General features: G+C 42.6%; 1 protein-coding gene across 1 annotated transcript; it reads right to left on the bottom strand.

Moving 5' to 3' along the window:
• Positions 1 to 9,238: 9,238 nt before the first annotated feature.
• On the bottom strand, positions 9,239 to 14,193 carry CTSL (cathepsin L). The gene is made up of 7 exons (XM_009328130.1): positions 14,003 to 14,193; positions 13,525 to 13,647; positions 13,288 to 13,443; positions 12,684 to 12,932; positions 10,909 to 11,053; positions 10,458 to 10,575; positions 9,239 to 9,653 (listed from the first exon to the last, which is right to left on the bottom strand). Exons 1-7 carry the CDS (start codon positions 14,126 to 14,128, stop codon positions 9,554 to 9,556), a joined length of 1,017 nt encoding a protein of 338 aa, XP_009326405.1. The 5' UTR covers positions 14,129 to 14,193; the 3' UTR covers positions 9,239 to 9,553.
• Positions 14,194 to 16,870: the final 2,677 nt, after the last annotated feature.

Raw genomic sequence — 16,870 nt, 5'->3', positions numbered from 1 at the left:
CTGCAGGTCTTTATCTGGCACTCTTTAAAGCTCTAAAAGTGACAACTGCGCAGGATCAGCAAGTACAGCATGTACTTGTTTATTCTATTCCTTGTCATGTGCTTCCTGAATCTCTGCTATCAACAGCAAAACACAGGCAACACTTAAATCTGGGAGAATGAAGAGGAAGCAGAAAAGACTCCGAGGGTTTAGGTAATAGCCAACTTAATACTGGAGAATGCACTCCGCCTATGAAAGCTAGTAAATCAGTTTTCCTGCAAACAAAATATGCATACAGTGTATGTGTGCATATATATATGTTTATACACATATTTTATACATATATACTCACTCTCTGTCTCCCCCACATATAAGAATACAAATAGTTGTTGATGTCACCAATTTATTGAGAAACCCTACTGTATTTTTTAAATCAGAAACCTAAAATCAAGCATAATTTGAGGCTAGTCTAGTAAGCTAACAATACCAGTAGTGCATCAGAAAAAAGATCACTTGTAAGCTGGTCCTGTTTCCAAGGGGCCAAGAGAGATAGGGACAGAGCAAGAACAGAGCAAGACAGAGCAAGGACAGAACAAGATCTCTGCTACATCTAGCACAACGCTGCAACCGGACTGCTCTACAGAGTCCTCTTTAAACTCGCAGGAAGGAGTTTAAAGCTTCCCTACCCAGTGCGATACCAGTTCAGACCATTTCTCCAGAGCTCTCTGACACAAACCACAGGGTGTCTGTGGGGGAGTCACCACCTACGAAGCCCTTGCGATACTGGGCCACAACTTCTCTTTGTTGTCAGCTGCCAGGTGCCGGGGTGTCTGAGGGCATCCAGACAGCTGAGAAAATGAGATATAGCTTTGTTTTTGTTTTTTTGGTTTGTTTTTTTTTTTAAAAGAATCCAGAGACTGTATTCAGCGGCTGGAGCGGTGAGAAAGGGGACACACCATGAGCTGCCATCAATGCCGTTGGGAGGAGCAGGGAAGCTGGCGTGGACCAGTGCTCATGACAGAGGTGCTCTGACTTCGCTCCGCTTACAAAAGAAGGTGATGCCTGAAATCACTCCTCAGAAACTCATCAGCATGATACAGAATTGAAAATACACGGAAACATCAAGTACATGAAGGAACAGACATGCGTTTAATATTAGTTCACACTTGTGCCTTTATATCAGTACTTAATGGTTTCTTGACATAAAATTATATATAAACCAATGCTTCCTATTACTTTTGGAGGAGGATGTGGAAAGGAAAGTATGTGCCAGGTATATAACAAACATGACTGCTCCTAAAGCACTGGTTTCCGACTTGTTGCCAAACCTAATTCTTATTTCCAATTTCAAGGCACCTTTGCACCTATTTAAGAAGTAAAATAAAAGCAAACTACGTAAACCTGGTGGTATCCAATAACACAAGAAAACACAGAAACCCCACCAGCCTCTAATAAGCAAGCAGTTGTTCACTAATTACTTTGGCTGGAAATTCAGTTAGTCTGAACGGCCAGCCACAGAGAGTTGGCCTTGTGACTGCAATCACAAGATGGGGGATCAGAGAACAGGTTGGGGCTGGCAGGCTTCCCACCAGCTCCCAGCGCTGCAGGGAGCTGATCCCAGGCCCTCTGCAACAGGAGCTCACCCTTCCCTGAGAAAGCAAGGCAGCTGAAATGGAGATGCTGTCTGAAATACCGGCTCAAATGTGTCTTTGAGTATTTGTAGCAAAAGTTGGTACTTTATTCTGTTTTCCATGAAACGTACACGCAGGGAGTTTTACTGGTCTTTTAATAAAGCCAACTGGTATTGCTGGAAAAATCAGGCAAGACTTTTCTTCATTTCTAAAACAGAAGCAGTATACTTCAGGCTAATTACAGACAGAGAAAAAAGAAAGAGCTCTTAATTTACATAGATTGTACTAACCAGTTAGGCTCATTGTGAGAAAAGAGTGGTTGGTACCTATGGAACAGAAGAGAGGGATTAGCAAGAGGAAAGATGGTAAAATCATTAACTCCTGCAAGACTGCAAAGATAAAAGTATCTATTTTCCAGAGATATCCAGGGCCCAAATGTGGGTAAAGCAGGGGAAAAAATGAACACAGAGATAGAGGATTTGCACACAGTTACCCCGAGGTACAGAACCCCAGAAGTTTTGAGGAGACAGGCCCTACCATTCAGGCTTCATGTCATCACGGACAATACCCACAAACCCCATGCACTGCTACTGAAAACACTTTCAGGTTTTGTTTCTAGCTTTCTGCAAAAACTGATGTGTTTTCAGAAAATAGAAAAATAAAAACTTCAAACCGAGCGTGTGATCTGATTCCACTGAACTGATTTTAATAGTTCATGGACATAGGTGACAGATAGGTTTTCCCACTGAGATCTGCCCTAGGGGACTTGCTCTCACCCGATGCAATGATTTGCATCACGGTTTTGCAGGATCCTGTTGATCAGGAGCCGAGCAGGTTTCTGGTAGCAGCTTTTGCAGTTCTGGCCACTACGATCGATGAAGGGAGTTTGGTGAGCCAGCTTGCAGAGGACAGCTACATACTCACACGTCGGTAAACGGGGCGTGGCCTAAGCATTCTTGTCAGCTGCTGAGCAGATTACCCGCTGAATATTTTATCACTTTTGGAGAGACACCTCCACAGAGACGATAATACACCCGCTCAATTACCCAGTCAGCCGTGCTCAGGCTGAATGTGCCAGGCCAGCTTAATCCCAGCCCAGGGCACGACCGTTCACGATGTCTCATCGATTCAGGATTACGCTCAAATGCACTGTCAGCACATGCCCAGGAAAGAAAGAAGTCAATTTCTCCCCATGCCCAGCTGCTGCAGCACCAGCCTTGTGATCATGTGCTGCGAAAAGCCTAACTCTGAGAGACCGGCGTGCCTGGCGCTTACTTACTGGGTGATGCGCTATTTGTGTTGCCCTTTTGATTGCCTGGTTTCCTGTTTTGTTCCCGCATGGACAATTTTCTCTCTAACAACCGGGCGTGAATTATTATTCCAGCACAGGAAGAGAAAAAGGCGACTGCTCAAATGAAAAGCAAGCTGGGAGGATACATAGAAGGGAAAGGGCCATGCAGGCAAACGTAGATCTGAAATTTAAACTCAGTAAAAGAAAAAGAATGGGGATGTTTACCTTTTAGCTCTGATGAAGCTACACTGGGAGAAAACAAAGCGAAAGGAGAAGGCTAGCCTTCTCTCAGATATACACGCGCAGCTGCTAATCAGCTGCATGGCCTCTGGCAGGCAGCCTCACTGCTTTTGGGCTTTTTCCTCTCCCACTCCTCAGCTGTGTGTGAATTTAGATTAAAAACTTGGTGGGGAGGGAGATTCTCTTGCTTTTTGGTTTACAGAGCACCTAACAAAATGGGACTATAAAGTTTGTTGAAATATCTGGAAATACTGCAACTAAATAACACCTCATAATTCCTGATGTGCTTCCTGTAACCACGAGTTTGCTTCTGAAATGCTCTATTACATTGTGAGAGAAATGTGATCACACCTCGCACCAGCACTGAATCAGAAAACACAGGTCCCCTCCAATTCTTCCTGTGACTCGCAAGCAACTTATAGCAAAACAGCAGCAGTATTTACTCTTAACTTTTGCACAAGGCATTGTAATTTCTATATAAACACAGAAGTTTGTTTCAACTACAGGAGAGTATTACCATAAATCTCCAAAAGCGAATGCAATTTCACATCACAGCTGATGTTTCCAGTATGTATTTCCTATTCCAAAAAAACCCTGCTGTCAGCCAGTGCTTCATGCTTGAATGAGGAAACCAAACTGCAATACTAGTAAACATGGCTGAGCGGAAGGAATGTTAAGAGGGCTATTGAGAAGAACTTGCATTCACAATTCTCGCGTTGCTGTGCTATTATGGTAAAAGATTGTGGTATGCGCGCTTGGCCACATGCATATCTAGCAAAACTGGGCATCTGCATATGCAGCAATGAACTGTTCAGAGAGCTCTGTGGTCAGCCCTATCTAGGTTTTTTCTGTGACTTGTTACCAGCCTCTGTAATATATCAGTCATAAACTGATATATTACAGAGATACATTTAGAGATGTACTTCCTTTGTAAATGGAAGTCACCCACCTGTGACTCGGCAGCTCTGAAGCCACCTTTATTTCATTTGGCTTTTGGATTTTAAGCAAAAGCATATGTGTTCCAAGACATGTGCTACAGCCTCAAGGTGTTCTCAACATCCTGTTTCAGCACCAACTTCCCAGACACCTTAAACAGTTTTATGTCACTGCATGCATGCTGTGCAGGAAGCTATCACTAGTAATTATGAAAAAATCAACTTAGTCATTAAAACCAGTACCTAGAATATTTCCACTGCAGTTCCCGCGATTGCAATTTTCCCTAGTAGACACATAAAGTAATAGCTGTAATAGCTTCAGAGGGCCCTCGCTGGTACCCCAGGAGACCACACCTAAACCACCCTCGCCCTGGAGGAACACACATTAACGTAGACAAAGAACCTTGAAACACAAAGTTAATTCCAGATGAATGTCCAAAGTGGATCAGTTGTCACTAAGCATATGGACAGGCTGGAAAATCATCTCCTCCTTGCCCAGATCTCAGCCCAACCACAAACTTTTCCTGGAGGCCTTCACAAAACCAGCCTTACCCAGGACCATCTTCTGAAGGTGGCTGGGGAGGGGAATAGCTCGCTGACTTTACTCCACTGTTGACCACTTCTTCCCAAACCAGAAGGACTGCAGAAGGTAAGGTAGCAGGTACCAGAGCTGCAGCACCACACCTGACAACACGTTAGTATTTCTAAAACATGTGTTTCCCGGCATCACTTTATTGGGAAAGGCTATTAGCACTCAGAAGTAGGTTTTGGATCTCCTGGAGGTGGTGAGAACTGTAAGTGAACAAAACAAGGAAGAAGCATTTTAAAAAGAACCCATGCCAACAGGCATTTTATAAACGCCTGTCTTCGCCTGTCTTCATGGTTTCTTTGCCCCTTTACTCACAAAGGGTGGCGGTAGCTCTTCAACAGACACTAGCATGATGGAAACAAAAACTGCTGCAGAAATCAAATTTTAAGACCACCAGAAAATAAATCTTCATGCAACTTAGCATGAAAAAAAGAAATAAAGCACAGTCACGTTCCCTGTGAACGCAACTGAAGGTGGCTTCTGCTGAGGCCTCTAATATATCTAAACTAATCAATCCATGGATCAGGTCTCCACCACGTGGCCAACCCTCCTTCCCCCCAAAGTGAGGTTTCAGGTTGGGCTCCTTGTCTGTTTTCAGATGAGCCTTACTGAATGTCATCTAGGTTCAGTTTTGTGAACTGAATCTTTGCAAATGAAATTTTGTGTGATTATATCCTTTCTTCCAAATGCTTTAGGTGCTCCTGCACTTAGCTGAAATATCACTAACGCTTTGTTAAAGCCCTGATTACAGAATGAGAGAAAACATCCCCATCAGTGATTTCATCTTAAACAATTCTTTCTTCAAAACAGTATATTAGTTAAGTCTTAGCATTTCCTGCTATGACTTCCCAACAAAAAGAGTGAAGGGTACCGGGACAGACTGCAATTAAAAATGGGCTCTCAATCTGTCGTATACCTTAGTAAGTGCAAAGAGAGCTAGAAAGCAGAAGCATCATCTTACATTATCACAGCCATCAGGGTATGCTCAATCCCTTGGTTAATAGCCAGAAATTGCAGTTAATCTCTAATATGCAAAAACTGATTAATTGGTATTAAGCTTAAGAGATATATGGCAGGATTTTTTATTTCATTAAGGAGATTAATTAAAGAGCAAATAACTGCATAACTGATGTTCAGAAGCTAGAGTTTTTGTCATCTTTTTTTGAAGTGGATATTCCCATTTTCCTGTAACTCCGGTTGTCTCAGAATGATGTGTTTGGCGAGTGCCCTTATGCAGATCACCAGTTAATCATTCACTACAGTAAAACTTCACTGATACAACTCATCACATTTGTTTCCCTGAAAGGTTTCAACAGAGTGAGATGACAAATATTTTGTTGCTGCGGTCCTTCAAAATATTTTGAAAATTACTTTCCTGCATGGATTGTGTAGGTGGATAATAAGCTTATTTATTCCACTGTTAATGTTGGAAAATTGATTTAACATTAGCAAAGATGAAAAACAATGCACATTAAAAAAAGAAAAAATTCCACTCTACTTAGCAGTCACAGTTAGGATGAGAAAATGACTGGTTTTAAAGGGGAAAGAAAGTTTCCTACGTGAGAGTTAAATTCATTTCTCACCGGAGTTTAAAGAAGAAGCACTTCATGTGTAAGTGGAATCATTTCCTTTCCTGGTTTTCTTTGCCTCAAGAGTACTTGTCTTTAGAAACTCATGACCGACTACTGATAAATACAGTCATTCACGAGGCAGATCGGAGAAACTGTTATTCTTAGGAGACCTTTAGGACAAGCACAGTCTATCTAAGAAGCACCCGCTCACGGAAATCAATGCAAAACCTTTTTTCTTCCCAAATTTAAATAAAAGTTCATTTTCACAATGAAGATGAAAGCAACCAATGACTGCAGAGCTTTATCACTGTCCAGAACTGCCATCTACGACGCATGTAACATAGTGCTCAAATCACATAAATATATGATATGCGTAAGACCACATTAACAACAACAGTAGCTGTAATTTAGACGGGGCCTGAACAGGGCGGTCTAGATAGGACTTCTTACTGATAATACACGTGCACTAGTATCTTTAAAAATAACACATCTTGTAATAAATGCAACTTCAGCTGTCAGCAGAAATGTAAAACCAAAGAAAGCCTGGAAAAGAAATATTGTCAGGAAGAGCTTTAATTACCCATAGCTTTTCCGGGAACAACTCAGGATCTTTCTATGTATGCATGCATAACATGCATTTGCTGCATCTTCAGAAAGGAACAACTTTGAAGAGAGGCGACACTTTGCCCAGCAGGACATATACCATTATGGAATCATTTGCTACTTTATAACAGTAAAGTAAATGAATAATATATACTAATAATATAATTCTAAAGTAAATGAAAGGAGAAACAGCTCTACAGAAGATAGGGCCACTGCAGTGGAATCACAAAACCAGATTTACTGTAATTCTTGAAATGTAACAGGTTTTAAATTTCTACCAGTGTGCCTAACTGCAACTTATACAAAATTTTAACGCTTACAGTGTCATGTAAGGCAATTCTGGGTGAAGCTGTTACTTAAGAGGACTGTGTAAATATTGAGTTATCTGCATGACCTGACCTACCTTGTCCCCTTCTTGATTATTCCACTCAGAAGAGAGGATGTTCAGCCACAACAGTCAGCAAGTTTTAATGCGTACAAATAGCTGTATTATCACATTTTATTTCTAAAAAAGTCAGAGGCTGTATGAATGTAGCCTCTTTTGTGAGCTACATTCCCATTCATGTGCGTACGCTTTGGAAAGTTATTTCCTTTTCATTTCCCATCTGTTCATAAAAAATATCTTGTTTTCGCAGCAACTTTTATTAACCTTGGCCTTTGTAACCAAACACCTTTCACTGCTGCCCATTTTTTGCAGCAGTTCAAGTCCTAGCAGGCTTTGTACTGGTCTCACCCTGCACTGGATATTCTCACCGTCTTGTTGTTTTAATCAATATAGAAAACTGGTAACACCTTACATGCCACTAAGCTCACAGTAATGTCAGCTTCCAGAATTCAAGTGTTCAGAGAGACAGGTCTCTGTCCACACCCAGTTCTGGGGCAGCAAGAATGAAAAGCAGCTACTGCATAAGGAGCTTATGCAGTCACTTCCCTGGCAGCATTTTGATCTTGCCTCCCATTTTCAATGTACAGACCACTGCCATTTCCTTCTGAACATCAGCCTTTAGAGGACCACCAGTTGAGCTCCATATTAATTTCCTCCATAGCTTCTGCCAAGCAGTGTGGATGTTCTCCATAACAGGCTTAGCAAGTTAGCTTAATAGCTAAATTCTAACCAGTATTTCTGCTTTGTGGCTTGTTAAAAAGCCACTGCAATGAGGGAGGCTCTTCCTTTAAAAAAAAAAGGTTGTAGGGAGACTCAGGTTGAAAGAATTCACCTCTAAGCAGCACATGGACAGACTGACAACTAAACAGTAGTTAAGTTTCGATTATTCTAGATACCTCATCTTGTTTTTCTTTCAAAAAGTGTTTATAAAATGCAAGCTTAAGACTTATTTTATCTACAACAAGGAAATTCAGCTTCCATACCTTGCAGTCCAAGTGTTTCCTTGTGTGCATGGTTATCAGACTCGGGGAACATACTGTGCATAAAAACCCATGGGTCCATAAACTCTGAATCAGTGCTAGTTAAGCTGCAGAACTAGCCTCCTTCCCCACTTGCCCAAATACAAGAGGGGGTGAGTCAGCACCCAAAAAACAAGGCAAGTCTTCCCCTCAGCTGTTTTTGGTATTACCAATTCATCCTCCTCTGCAGAAACTACCAGTACCCAAAACACATCTAAACAAGAGTATAGAACAGCTAGCAATCAAGTTTCAGCAGCACAGATACCTGCAGAAGAGAAGAGTCCCCTCAGAAGAGGTAAAGGGTACAGTGTAAGTCACTACATTGCAATCAGCCATTGAGTATCCAGGGATTAACAGAGTGGTCCAACTTCACTTTCCGTAAGAACATCATTCCTCTTATCCCAAACTTCTTTTCCCAGCCAAAGCTGGTGTAGGGGGAAGGTGCACTACGTATCTTGAGAAACAAGCTTTCTCTTTGAACAACCCAGTGCTTTAGGTGTTCCTGCTATATCCTATAATGCTCAAAAGGAGACAACTGCTCTAACTACAGAAGTGTGGTACTTTGAGGTGCCGTAAAAAAAACACTGATGTATTAAAGCTAAGTGGAGCTTAGATGCTGCATGCAGGATATGAGAAGACTGAAGATCTTTGTTATGAAGTACAAAGAACTAGAGATGGTATTGCCTCTTAGTCTGTGACCCAGCCAAAATTCACTTACAGACACATTCTGGGGAGCAAGTAGTTTCAAAGAATAAGGGTCAGATTTGTAGTCACTTCTGCTTTAGTTGATAAAGACATTTTTCTACTTCCCATTTTAAATTAGTTGTGTCACAAATACTACACTATTTTATAACAGCTGTTAGCCATTCCCAGATAGGGTTGCATTTTAGTAACTGATGAAAAGTGGCAGCATATAGGCTTCAGTTGGTAGTATGATTTAGGATGCCTATTTGATAAAAGTTCCAAGTGGAAAAAACACAGACCAAAAAGCCAAGTCATCTGTACACACTGGAATTTAAGTGTTTATTTAAAAAGTAAACATTTGGGCACACTGCAATTTAAAAAAAGGAAAAAATACAAAGAATCTATTAGATTAAGCAGTCAAAAGCCAGCAATATTACAAGCTGTTTACATACCAACATTTACATTAATTTAAAACAAGTGGCATGTCACCAACATGTAAAAACATACTTCAAAAGTTTAAAAAAATCAAGTTGACTTTTGAAGGATACAAATCTACCACATGTGTGAACATGGGTTTGGTCATTCAGTTTAAATCCCCTCTTGCACTGAAATGTTCAGTCTTCAAATTATACAAGTGGATAGCTAGCAGCTGTTGCTATTCCACAGTGGTTCTTCCTGTCCTTGGCCATGTAGATATATCCTTTGTCACCCCACTTCTCACCCCAGCTGAAAATAGAAGTAAAGGATTTGTTTTCATATTCAGAAGATACTTACTCTCCCCCAATAAGTGTTTAAATTGAAAACTGCTGTCTTCTACATTTGTAGAGAACAATCGAGATTGCTGGAAAGCACTTTAGTTTGGCTGCAGCAATTAAATGCATGTCACAGAAGAGGAACCCCAGCTCACAGAAATAAGGGTGCAGCCATCCTCTCGCTAGGAGGAGACCTTGATGGGCAATCCTGGATTACAGGTGCCTGAAGCTCAGACACTGCTCCTAGCCAACTTTAAGGGAGGACCAAGACTGCAAGCAGCATTTGAGGGTGGTGCCCCAGTAATGCTGAGAACATGAGACAAGTTCATGTGATGTGCTCTTTGGCATTACTTTATTGTTTTCCCCTCCAACCTAGGAGGTAACTTCATCTTTAAAGTTCAAGTGTTACCCATTTCACAGAAGTGAGCAGCACTCTGCTTCCAAAAAATCCATTATATCCCCACAAGCTGGTTTCCTCCGGCTCCCCTCTGCTCTGCCACTTTAACATCTACTAGCTTCACAGGCTGTTCCAGTACTGAGCTCCCTTCAATTAACTGAAAAAGCAGAATGAGTTTGTTGCTTGGGCCTACTTTATCAGGCTGCCAGCACCATCAGTCTAGTTTAACTTTTGTCATACAATACAATCTGGGAACAGTCTCCAGATTTTCCACACACAAATTTTAGTTACTGTTGTCTCCCCACCCTCCACTACAAGTGACAAACTACCTTCCCTTCTCCCCTTCCCCCAAAGGGTACAAGGCACAGAGAGAGATCTTACCTGTTCTTAACAATCCAGTATTTCTTCCCATCTACATCTTCCCCCTCAAAGCCATAACCTACAACCAGAACACCATGGTCCAGGTCTTCACTGCTGCAGTCTGGTTCATAGTAGATACCTGCGGAGGTATAAGTTCACATGTGAACAAGCTCATCTGCAGGAAACCATTCTCCCTCACCAGAAGCTTTGTGTATTTCAAATTAAATCTTGCACAGCTTCTTGAGAGTCAGAGAAAGGAGTCATTAAATGTATCACGGCAGAAACTGAGGGACAAATACACACATACACAAGAGAAGTACAAAGTGTGGAGAACCTGGACTAGAATTAAAAGGACTCCTGATTATGTACGTCACAAGATCAACAGGTGAAAAAACCAACTATGAACTGAAGGGTAATGAATACCGAGTATTCAGAAAAGTTATCTGCATGCAAGTTCCTAACAAATCCCCACCTGACTGATAGAACTGGAATGAAGAGTGGCCTGCATCAATAGCAACAGACACTGGACCCACAGCTGCTACTGCTTTCATGAGCGCTCTTTCATGTCCTTGAGGGATGTCAACAAAGCCAGTGTCATTAGCAGCATTGTACTCTGCCTTGTAGCGACAGTCTTCATCATCCTAAATAAAGAAAGCCCTAGTTATTACATAGTTCTCCACTTAACACACAGGTGAGCACAGGAATACCAGGCATTCTGCAACTTTGCTGCCTTGAAAACAAGGGACTGAAGAGGACCCAATTGCTTCAGCAGTGCTTTGAAAGGAGAAGAGCAGAGGGAGAACACAGAAGATGCTTTTGAGTTTCTCAAAGGTACAGAAAAAGCAAAAGGACAGTGGAGCCCAAAAGGAAAGCTTTACTGGGATGCAAAGGACCATCACATCCTGGAACCCTGCCTTCTTTGGTGGGCAGGACAAATCTCTTTTCAGGGAGTAAAGAAGCCCAGAATGCATTAATGGGCAATGGAAGAGAGCCAAGTATTCATTAATTACAAAGCAATCTAGAAACTGCTCATTGAGCAAGCACTTAAAATCCACAATTTCAGTCTGTCATAGTTTGAAAAACTGTACAGAGTAATTTGGAAGTTAGTAATTTGTATTATATGACCTTACATACAGCATTCGTGTATTTTGTGCTGCTTCTTCACATTATCTTTTTTTTTTTTACAGTGAAGCCTGAACTGTTGGTGCCACAGGCATTTATTTACGTCAGGAGAGAGGACTAATTTGGACATCAGGCCATGTGAAATTGGAACAGATTGAAGTAAGCACATCCCTCCCTTACCTGTGTGGTAAGATTAGTACTTAAGTTGCCTCCCCTCAACTAAATGAACACAGAACACCTCAGATGCTTACTTTTTGTACTCAGCAAGTTAGGCACTTCCTATAACCAACTGGGATCTCTGGAAGAGCCAAGATGGAACGAATTGAGATTACAGGGATGCAGGTGAACAGGAACCCAAATCCAAAGGCTTCTATGTTGCTCATAACAAATGGCATTGCTATTGCACATTCAGTCCACACAAAATAAGCTGCAAGGAAAGATACTCTATAGTGAGCAGAACTCAAGTGTTGAAAAGTCCAAACCATGGGCTCTCAAGTGATACCACAATTTACTTCTGCTCTTTTGTCCCCTCATGTTTGTTTAACTTTTGGTAGATCATTAGAGGCATTTTAGAAGTCTGCCCATTATCTGCATAACTTAAGGCATTGCCAACAACCATTGTTAAAAAGCCAATCACACCAGCTGCAAAAATTAGCTGGTCTATGGGTAGCAACCACATAGTATTTCAGTTACGGGAAGCTGAATTGCACCCCTACAACTAAGTAGCACTGTTGACAAAGGCTGGGTCCTGGTTTGGTGCGTCAGCCAAGATAAGGCATGACATCCGATACGAGGGCAGCAATCAGAGGGAGGAATAAAAATATTTACTCTGTTTTTTCCAACTGGTCTGGTAAGATTTTGACCTCAAAGACCAGCACACTATGCGATTCCTACTGGGGCTAGCAGTCATTCTAGCTTTCCTAGGAAAAAAGCAACAGGAAGACCAGATGTACCGATTACTACTTAGACATTCTCCTTTCTAGGTATGAGTTTCCCAACAAATAGCTGGTCCACACAAAAGACATGACACCTGCAGTACAAGTTCAGCTATTACACTTACCTTCGCAGTGTATGGGTAGGATTCCTCTGAATCAAGCCAGTGTCATTAGCAGCATTGTACTCTGCCTTGTAGTGACAGTCTTCATCATCCTTTGCAGTGTACGGGTGGGATTCCTCTGAATCTATTCCCCCATTATCCTGCACATACTGGAAAGCCTGGTCCATGAGACCACCATTGCAGCTTTGATTCCCTTCAGGGTGAGAGCAGTCCACCAGATTCTGTTCACTCAGCGACACAAGTTTGCCAGTTTTTCTGAAGTGCTGCCCTTCAAGAGCTCCTGTTGTGCTGAAAGCCCAGCAAGAGCCACACTGACCCTGAAGCAAGAAATGAAATCACAAATTACAAATCTGAACAGATTAGGCAATTATAGTTCCCCTACCACTGACCTAAATATGAAAAAATGCAAAAGCTACAAGACAAACTTCAGCTTCACACTCCTAGCGTGTACAAGTGAGACGCTACGGCCTTTTCTGTTCTTAGACATTTAGTACAGAAATCCTGAAAAATCCTAAAAGGGTACAGCAATTTCATCAAAATGGCACTTAATTTAGTAAGCTTGCACTAGGCTTCATTAAACAAGTCCACAATGTTTTTCCCTCAATGGAAGTGGAGGTAGCATTCAGGAAACTGAACCTATAACCGGTTAAAAAATCCACCATCAGAGAATACCTGGTCTTTAACTGGAGTTACATATCCTTTCTCTCTCCAGTCTACCGATCGTGGTGCTTCCAGGAAGCTGGGCTCAAGAAACTGGGATCCTCTGTACTTCCTTTCTGACTTCTTGTGTATATAGCCATTCATCAGCTGTCTGAACTCCTCAGTTGTCTGAAGAAAATTCAAGATATGCAGTCACCATTTATTACACACTGCTGTTTAGAACTGTATGTTTCATGCCTCTATACATACCATGTCACCAAACTGATTCATTCCCAACTTGTAGCTGTGTTTTCCTAATGTGTGATCCAGATTATGGAGTTCAATCATTTTCAGATTCTTCTCCCACACCACTCTCCTCCAGCTTTCCTCTCTCTGAGGGGCCAGAAAACAACATACTTCAGGGAGGCAGTTCAAACAAAGTTCACTTGCACGATAATGTGCTTTGTTACAGCTCGTGCACTCAGGCGAATGTAGACCACTCAAATGGAAAGTCTGAATGCTGTTTAAGAGACAGCCTTTTTGCCACCCTCGTTAACAAAAACCAGAGAGTACAGTACAGCTGAGTCGATGCACAAACACGGGAAAGGGACCTAGGAAGAGGGGGATTATTCTTCCCAAGCGCAGACGATAGCCAGCGTTAAAACAAAGCAGACATGACTCAGCTGGCAGGGCCCAGCCGAGTGCGCTCAGTGTTTGCTGAGCTGAGCACGTACCCCCAGGCGCTCACCTCATGGTAGTCCTTGGTGTGCCACATCTTCCACTGCCGCCAGTGGCTGTCCAGATCGGGGTCCACTCTCGGAGCGCCGAAGGCCAGTCCCACGCAGAGGCAGAGCGTGGTCAGACACAGATTCATGCTGGCAGATCCGCCGGGAAGGCAGGAACAGCGGTCAGTCACGGCAACGCGCTGGCGAGCCGCCCTGCGCTTCGCAGCCCCGAGCACGGAGTGGGATGCCAAACCCGAAGCGAGCCTGTTTGCGACACACAGCTTGTGACCCCGCTCCTTCGTAAGCCGATCGCAGGAGAGAAAAGCAAACCGCGCATCCCAAACGAAGTCCTCCGGGGCGGACAGGCGGGGGGGGGGGCCGCGCCCCCCCCCCCCACACCCTTTCCGCCGGGCCCCCCCCCCAGCCACTCCTCTCCCAATTTATACTAGTGCCCAATATTCCTCCATCCCAGGTGCAGAATCCAGCATTTGGACTTGTTAAATTTCATCCCATTAATCATAGTTCAATGCTCCAATCTATCTAGATCCCTCTGGAAGGCATCTTGTCCCTCAAGAGAGTCAACAACACCTCCCAGTTCAGTAAAATAAGCAAACTTGCTAATGGTGCATTCAACTCCTGCATCCAGACCATTCATAAATATATTGAACGGAACTGGCCCTAGAATTGAACCCTGAGGAACATCGCTGGTGACCACTGGTGACATCATACTTCTACAGAGTAGCTAGGAGTCATTAAGATGAAATAAGACTAAAAAGGAACAAATGGCTTGATTTTCTGACTTAAAATCCTAGTTCTAAACTTCAGGGAAGAAGTTTTTTTTTAAGAAAATAAAATAAATAATGTTGCCTGGGATCCCCAAAACAGTTTGAGGTAGATAAAAAGAAAGCAGATTTTATAAACTTTTTAAGCAATATATTATTTATTTCAACAAGGAGAAGTGCAAAGTCATGTACTTGGGGAAAAGCAACCCCATGCAATGATATACACTAGGGGCCACCCAGCTGGAAAGCAGCTTGGTAGAAAAGGACTGGGTGTCTTGGTGGGCACCAAGCTGATCATGAGCCAGTAATGTGTCTTTGCTGCAAAGAAGGCTCCTGGGTTGGATTAGGCAAAACATTGCCAGCAGGTTGAAGGATGTGATCCCTCCCCTCTACTCAGCACTGGTGAGGCTGCATCTGAAGTCCTGTGTCTAGTTCTAGGCTCCCCAGTACAAGAGAGACACTGACAAACTGGAGAGAGTCCAATGAAGGGCTACAAACATGATGAAGGGACTGGACCATCTCTCCTATGAGAAAAGTCTGAGAGAGCTGTGACTGTTTAGCCTGGAGAAGCTGCAGCCAGCTCCTACCCGGAGAGCCGCTGCCATTGCAGCCACGCTGCAGGTTTTGTTAAACGTGGCAAGGAGGGCAACTTCCCTCCCGCTGGCACCGGGCGGCTATGAGGCAGCATCTCCCACTGGGCAGGGTCCCAGCGGCATGGCGGTTAGACCAGTACAGGAAATATTTCCAGGACAGTCCTTCTTATTCCCCCATAATTTAATATCTGAAAACTGCTTTTTCCTGCCTCTGGACCCAAGCCTGATAAGAGTCAGGCATTTCACCACCAGCGTGGCTAGTGTTTTTATGCGTAGCATCCAGTAATATCTACTGGAAAACACTGTTTGTGACACCGAGAGTTGCAGCACAGGTGAGGTATTAAAAAGATTTACACATGGACTCGGTCCACATCTAACCAGGAGTAGACAGACTTTGATTTTTAACGGGGAACTTGCCTCTAGTAGTAGAATAACTGCAAGAGCTATGCGTCATTCCCCTTAAAATCTTGTAAAACCAGCTTTTCTGATTACCTTAGCTTGCAAACTTGAAAGCACATCTTTAGAGTAAAAAACAGGGTTTGTAGACTGTTGCACAACAGCAAAAAGGAAGAAATCATATGATGAGTGCTTCTTCATTTTTTGATGTCTTAAGACACACAGTGTGTCTTCAAAACGAGCAATACATGTTTCCTTACCCAGATTATCCCGTGAGCAGTCTTCGGCCCAAGGAAGCCCCACAGAGCCAAATACATAAAGAGAAGCAGGAGGGGTTGTCATGTCTTTTCAAAGCACCTGTGCAAGTCTCCTGCCACTGAACTAGTGTACTGATTCCACAAAAAATGTGTGCATACACCCAACAATGATGCTCCTTGATTAGTCAGTAATCATAAGCAAGCCTTGTAAAACCTCTGAAAAAATAAGATATTTTAAAGCTAAACTGCTTACTTAAGTGGCAGGTTGCATATGAACACTCAGGACTGATCTGTCAGGGTGGTTTATGCATGTGGAGCCATGCCACTTTGGGCAGGAACGTAAAGCGTGGAAAGGACTTCTTCAAAATAGGACTGCAGCAAATGCACAGTGGATGCATTGCAATTTTTAGGAATTACTTGCTCATCATTTTAATATTTACTTGCTTTGCAAAGCTGTGTTATCAAATTTCTAGTGGTCTTTGTGGCTGAAATTTCTGAAAGTTCTTGTTTTGCCTTAAGTTGTTATATGGCTGGTGGCTGACTGACCATGCAGACATCATGGAAAGATCTTCTGAAAGGAAGAGAAGGAGTGTGACATACAACGCTCTTGTGTATGTGTGACTGCAACAATCAACATTGCATGCTTGCACAAATTAGAATAATTAATGGTGTGTGCAGGTTTGAAAAATTAAGCTAGATATCCTTGTGCTTTCTGTTCAACCATGTGTATTTCCAGTTGTCAAACAAGTTTCAAGACCAGCCTTTTCTAAGGAAAATGACCCATTTCATTATTTGTAAAGGAAAATGAAAATGCATGCACTAAGACTATGCATTTGTATCTTTCCAGCATGAAACTTTTCACT

The sequence above is a fragment of the Pygoscelis adeliae genome, unplaced genomic scaffold (assembly GCF_000699105.1).
Source record: "Pygoscelis adeliae isolate BGI_AS28 unplaced genomic scaffold, ASM69910v1 Scaffold45, whole genome shotgun sequence".
NCBI classification, from domain to species: Eukaryota; Metazoa; Chordata; class Aves; order Sphenisciformes; family Spheniscidae; genus Pygoscelis; species Pygoscelis adeliae.
The sequence above is the reverse complement of the archived record's forward strand: the minus strand, read 5'-3'. Positions and strand labels throughout refer to the sequence as shown.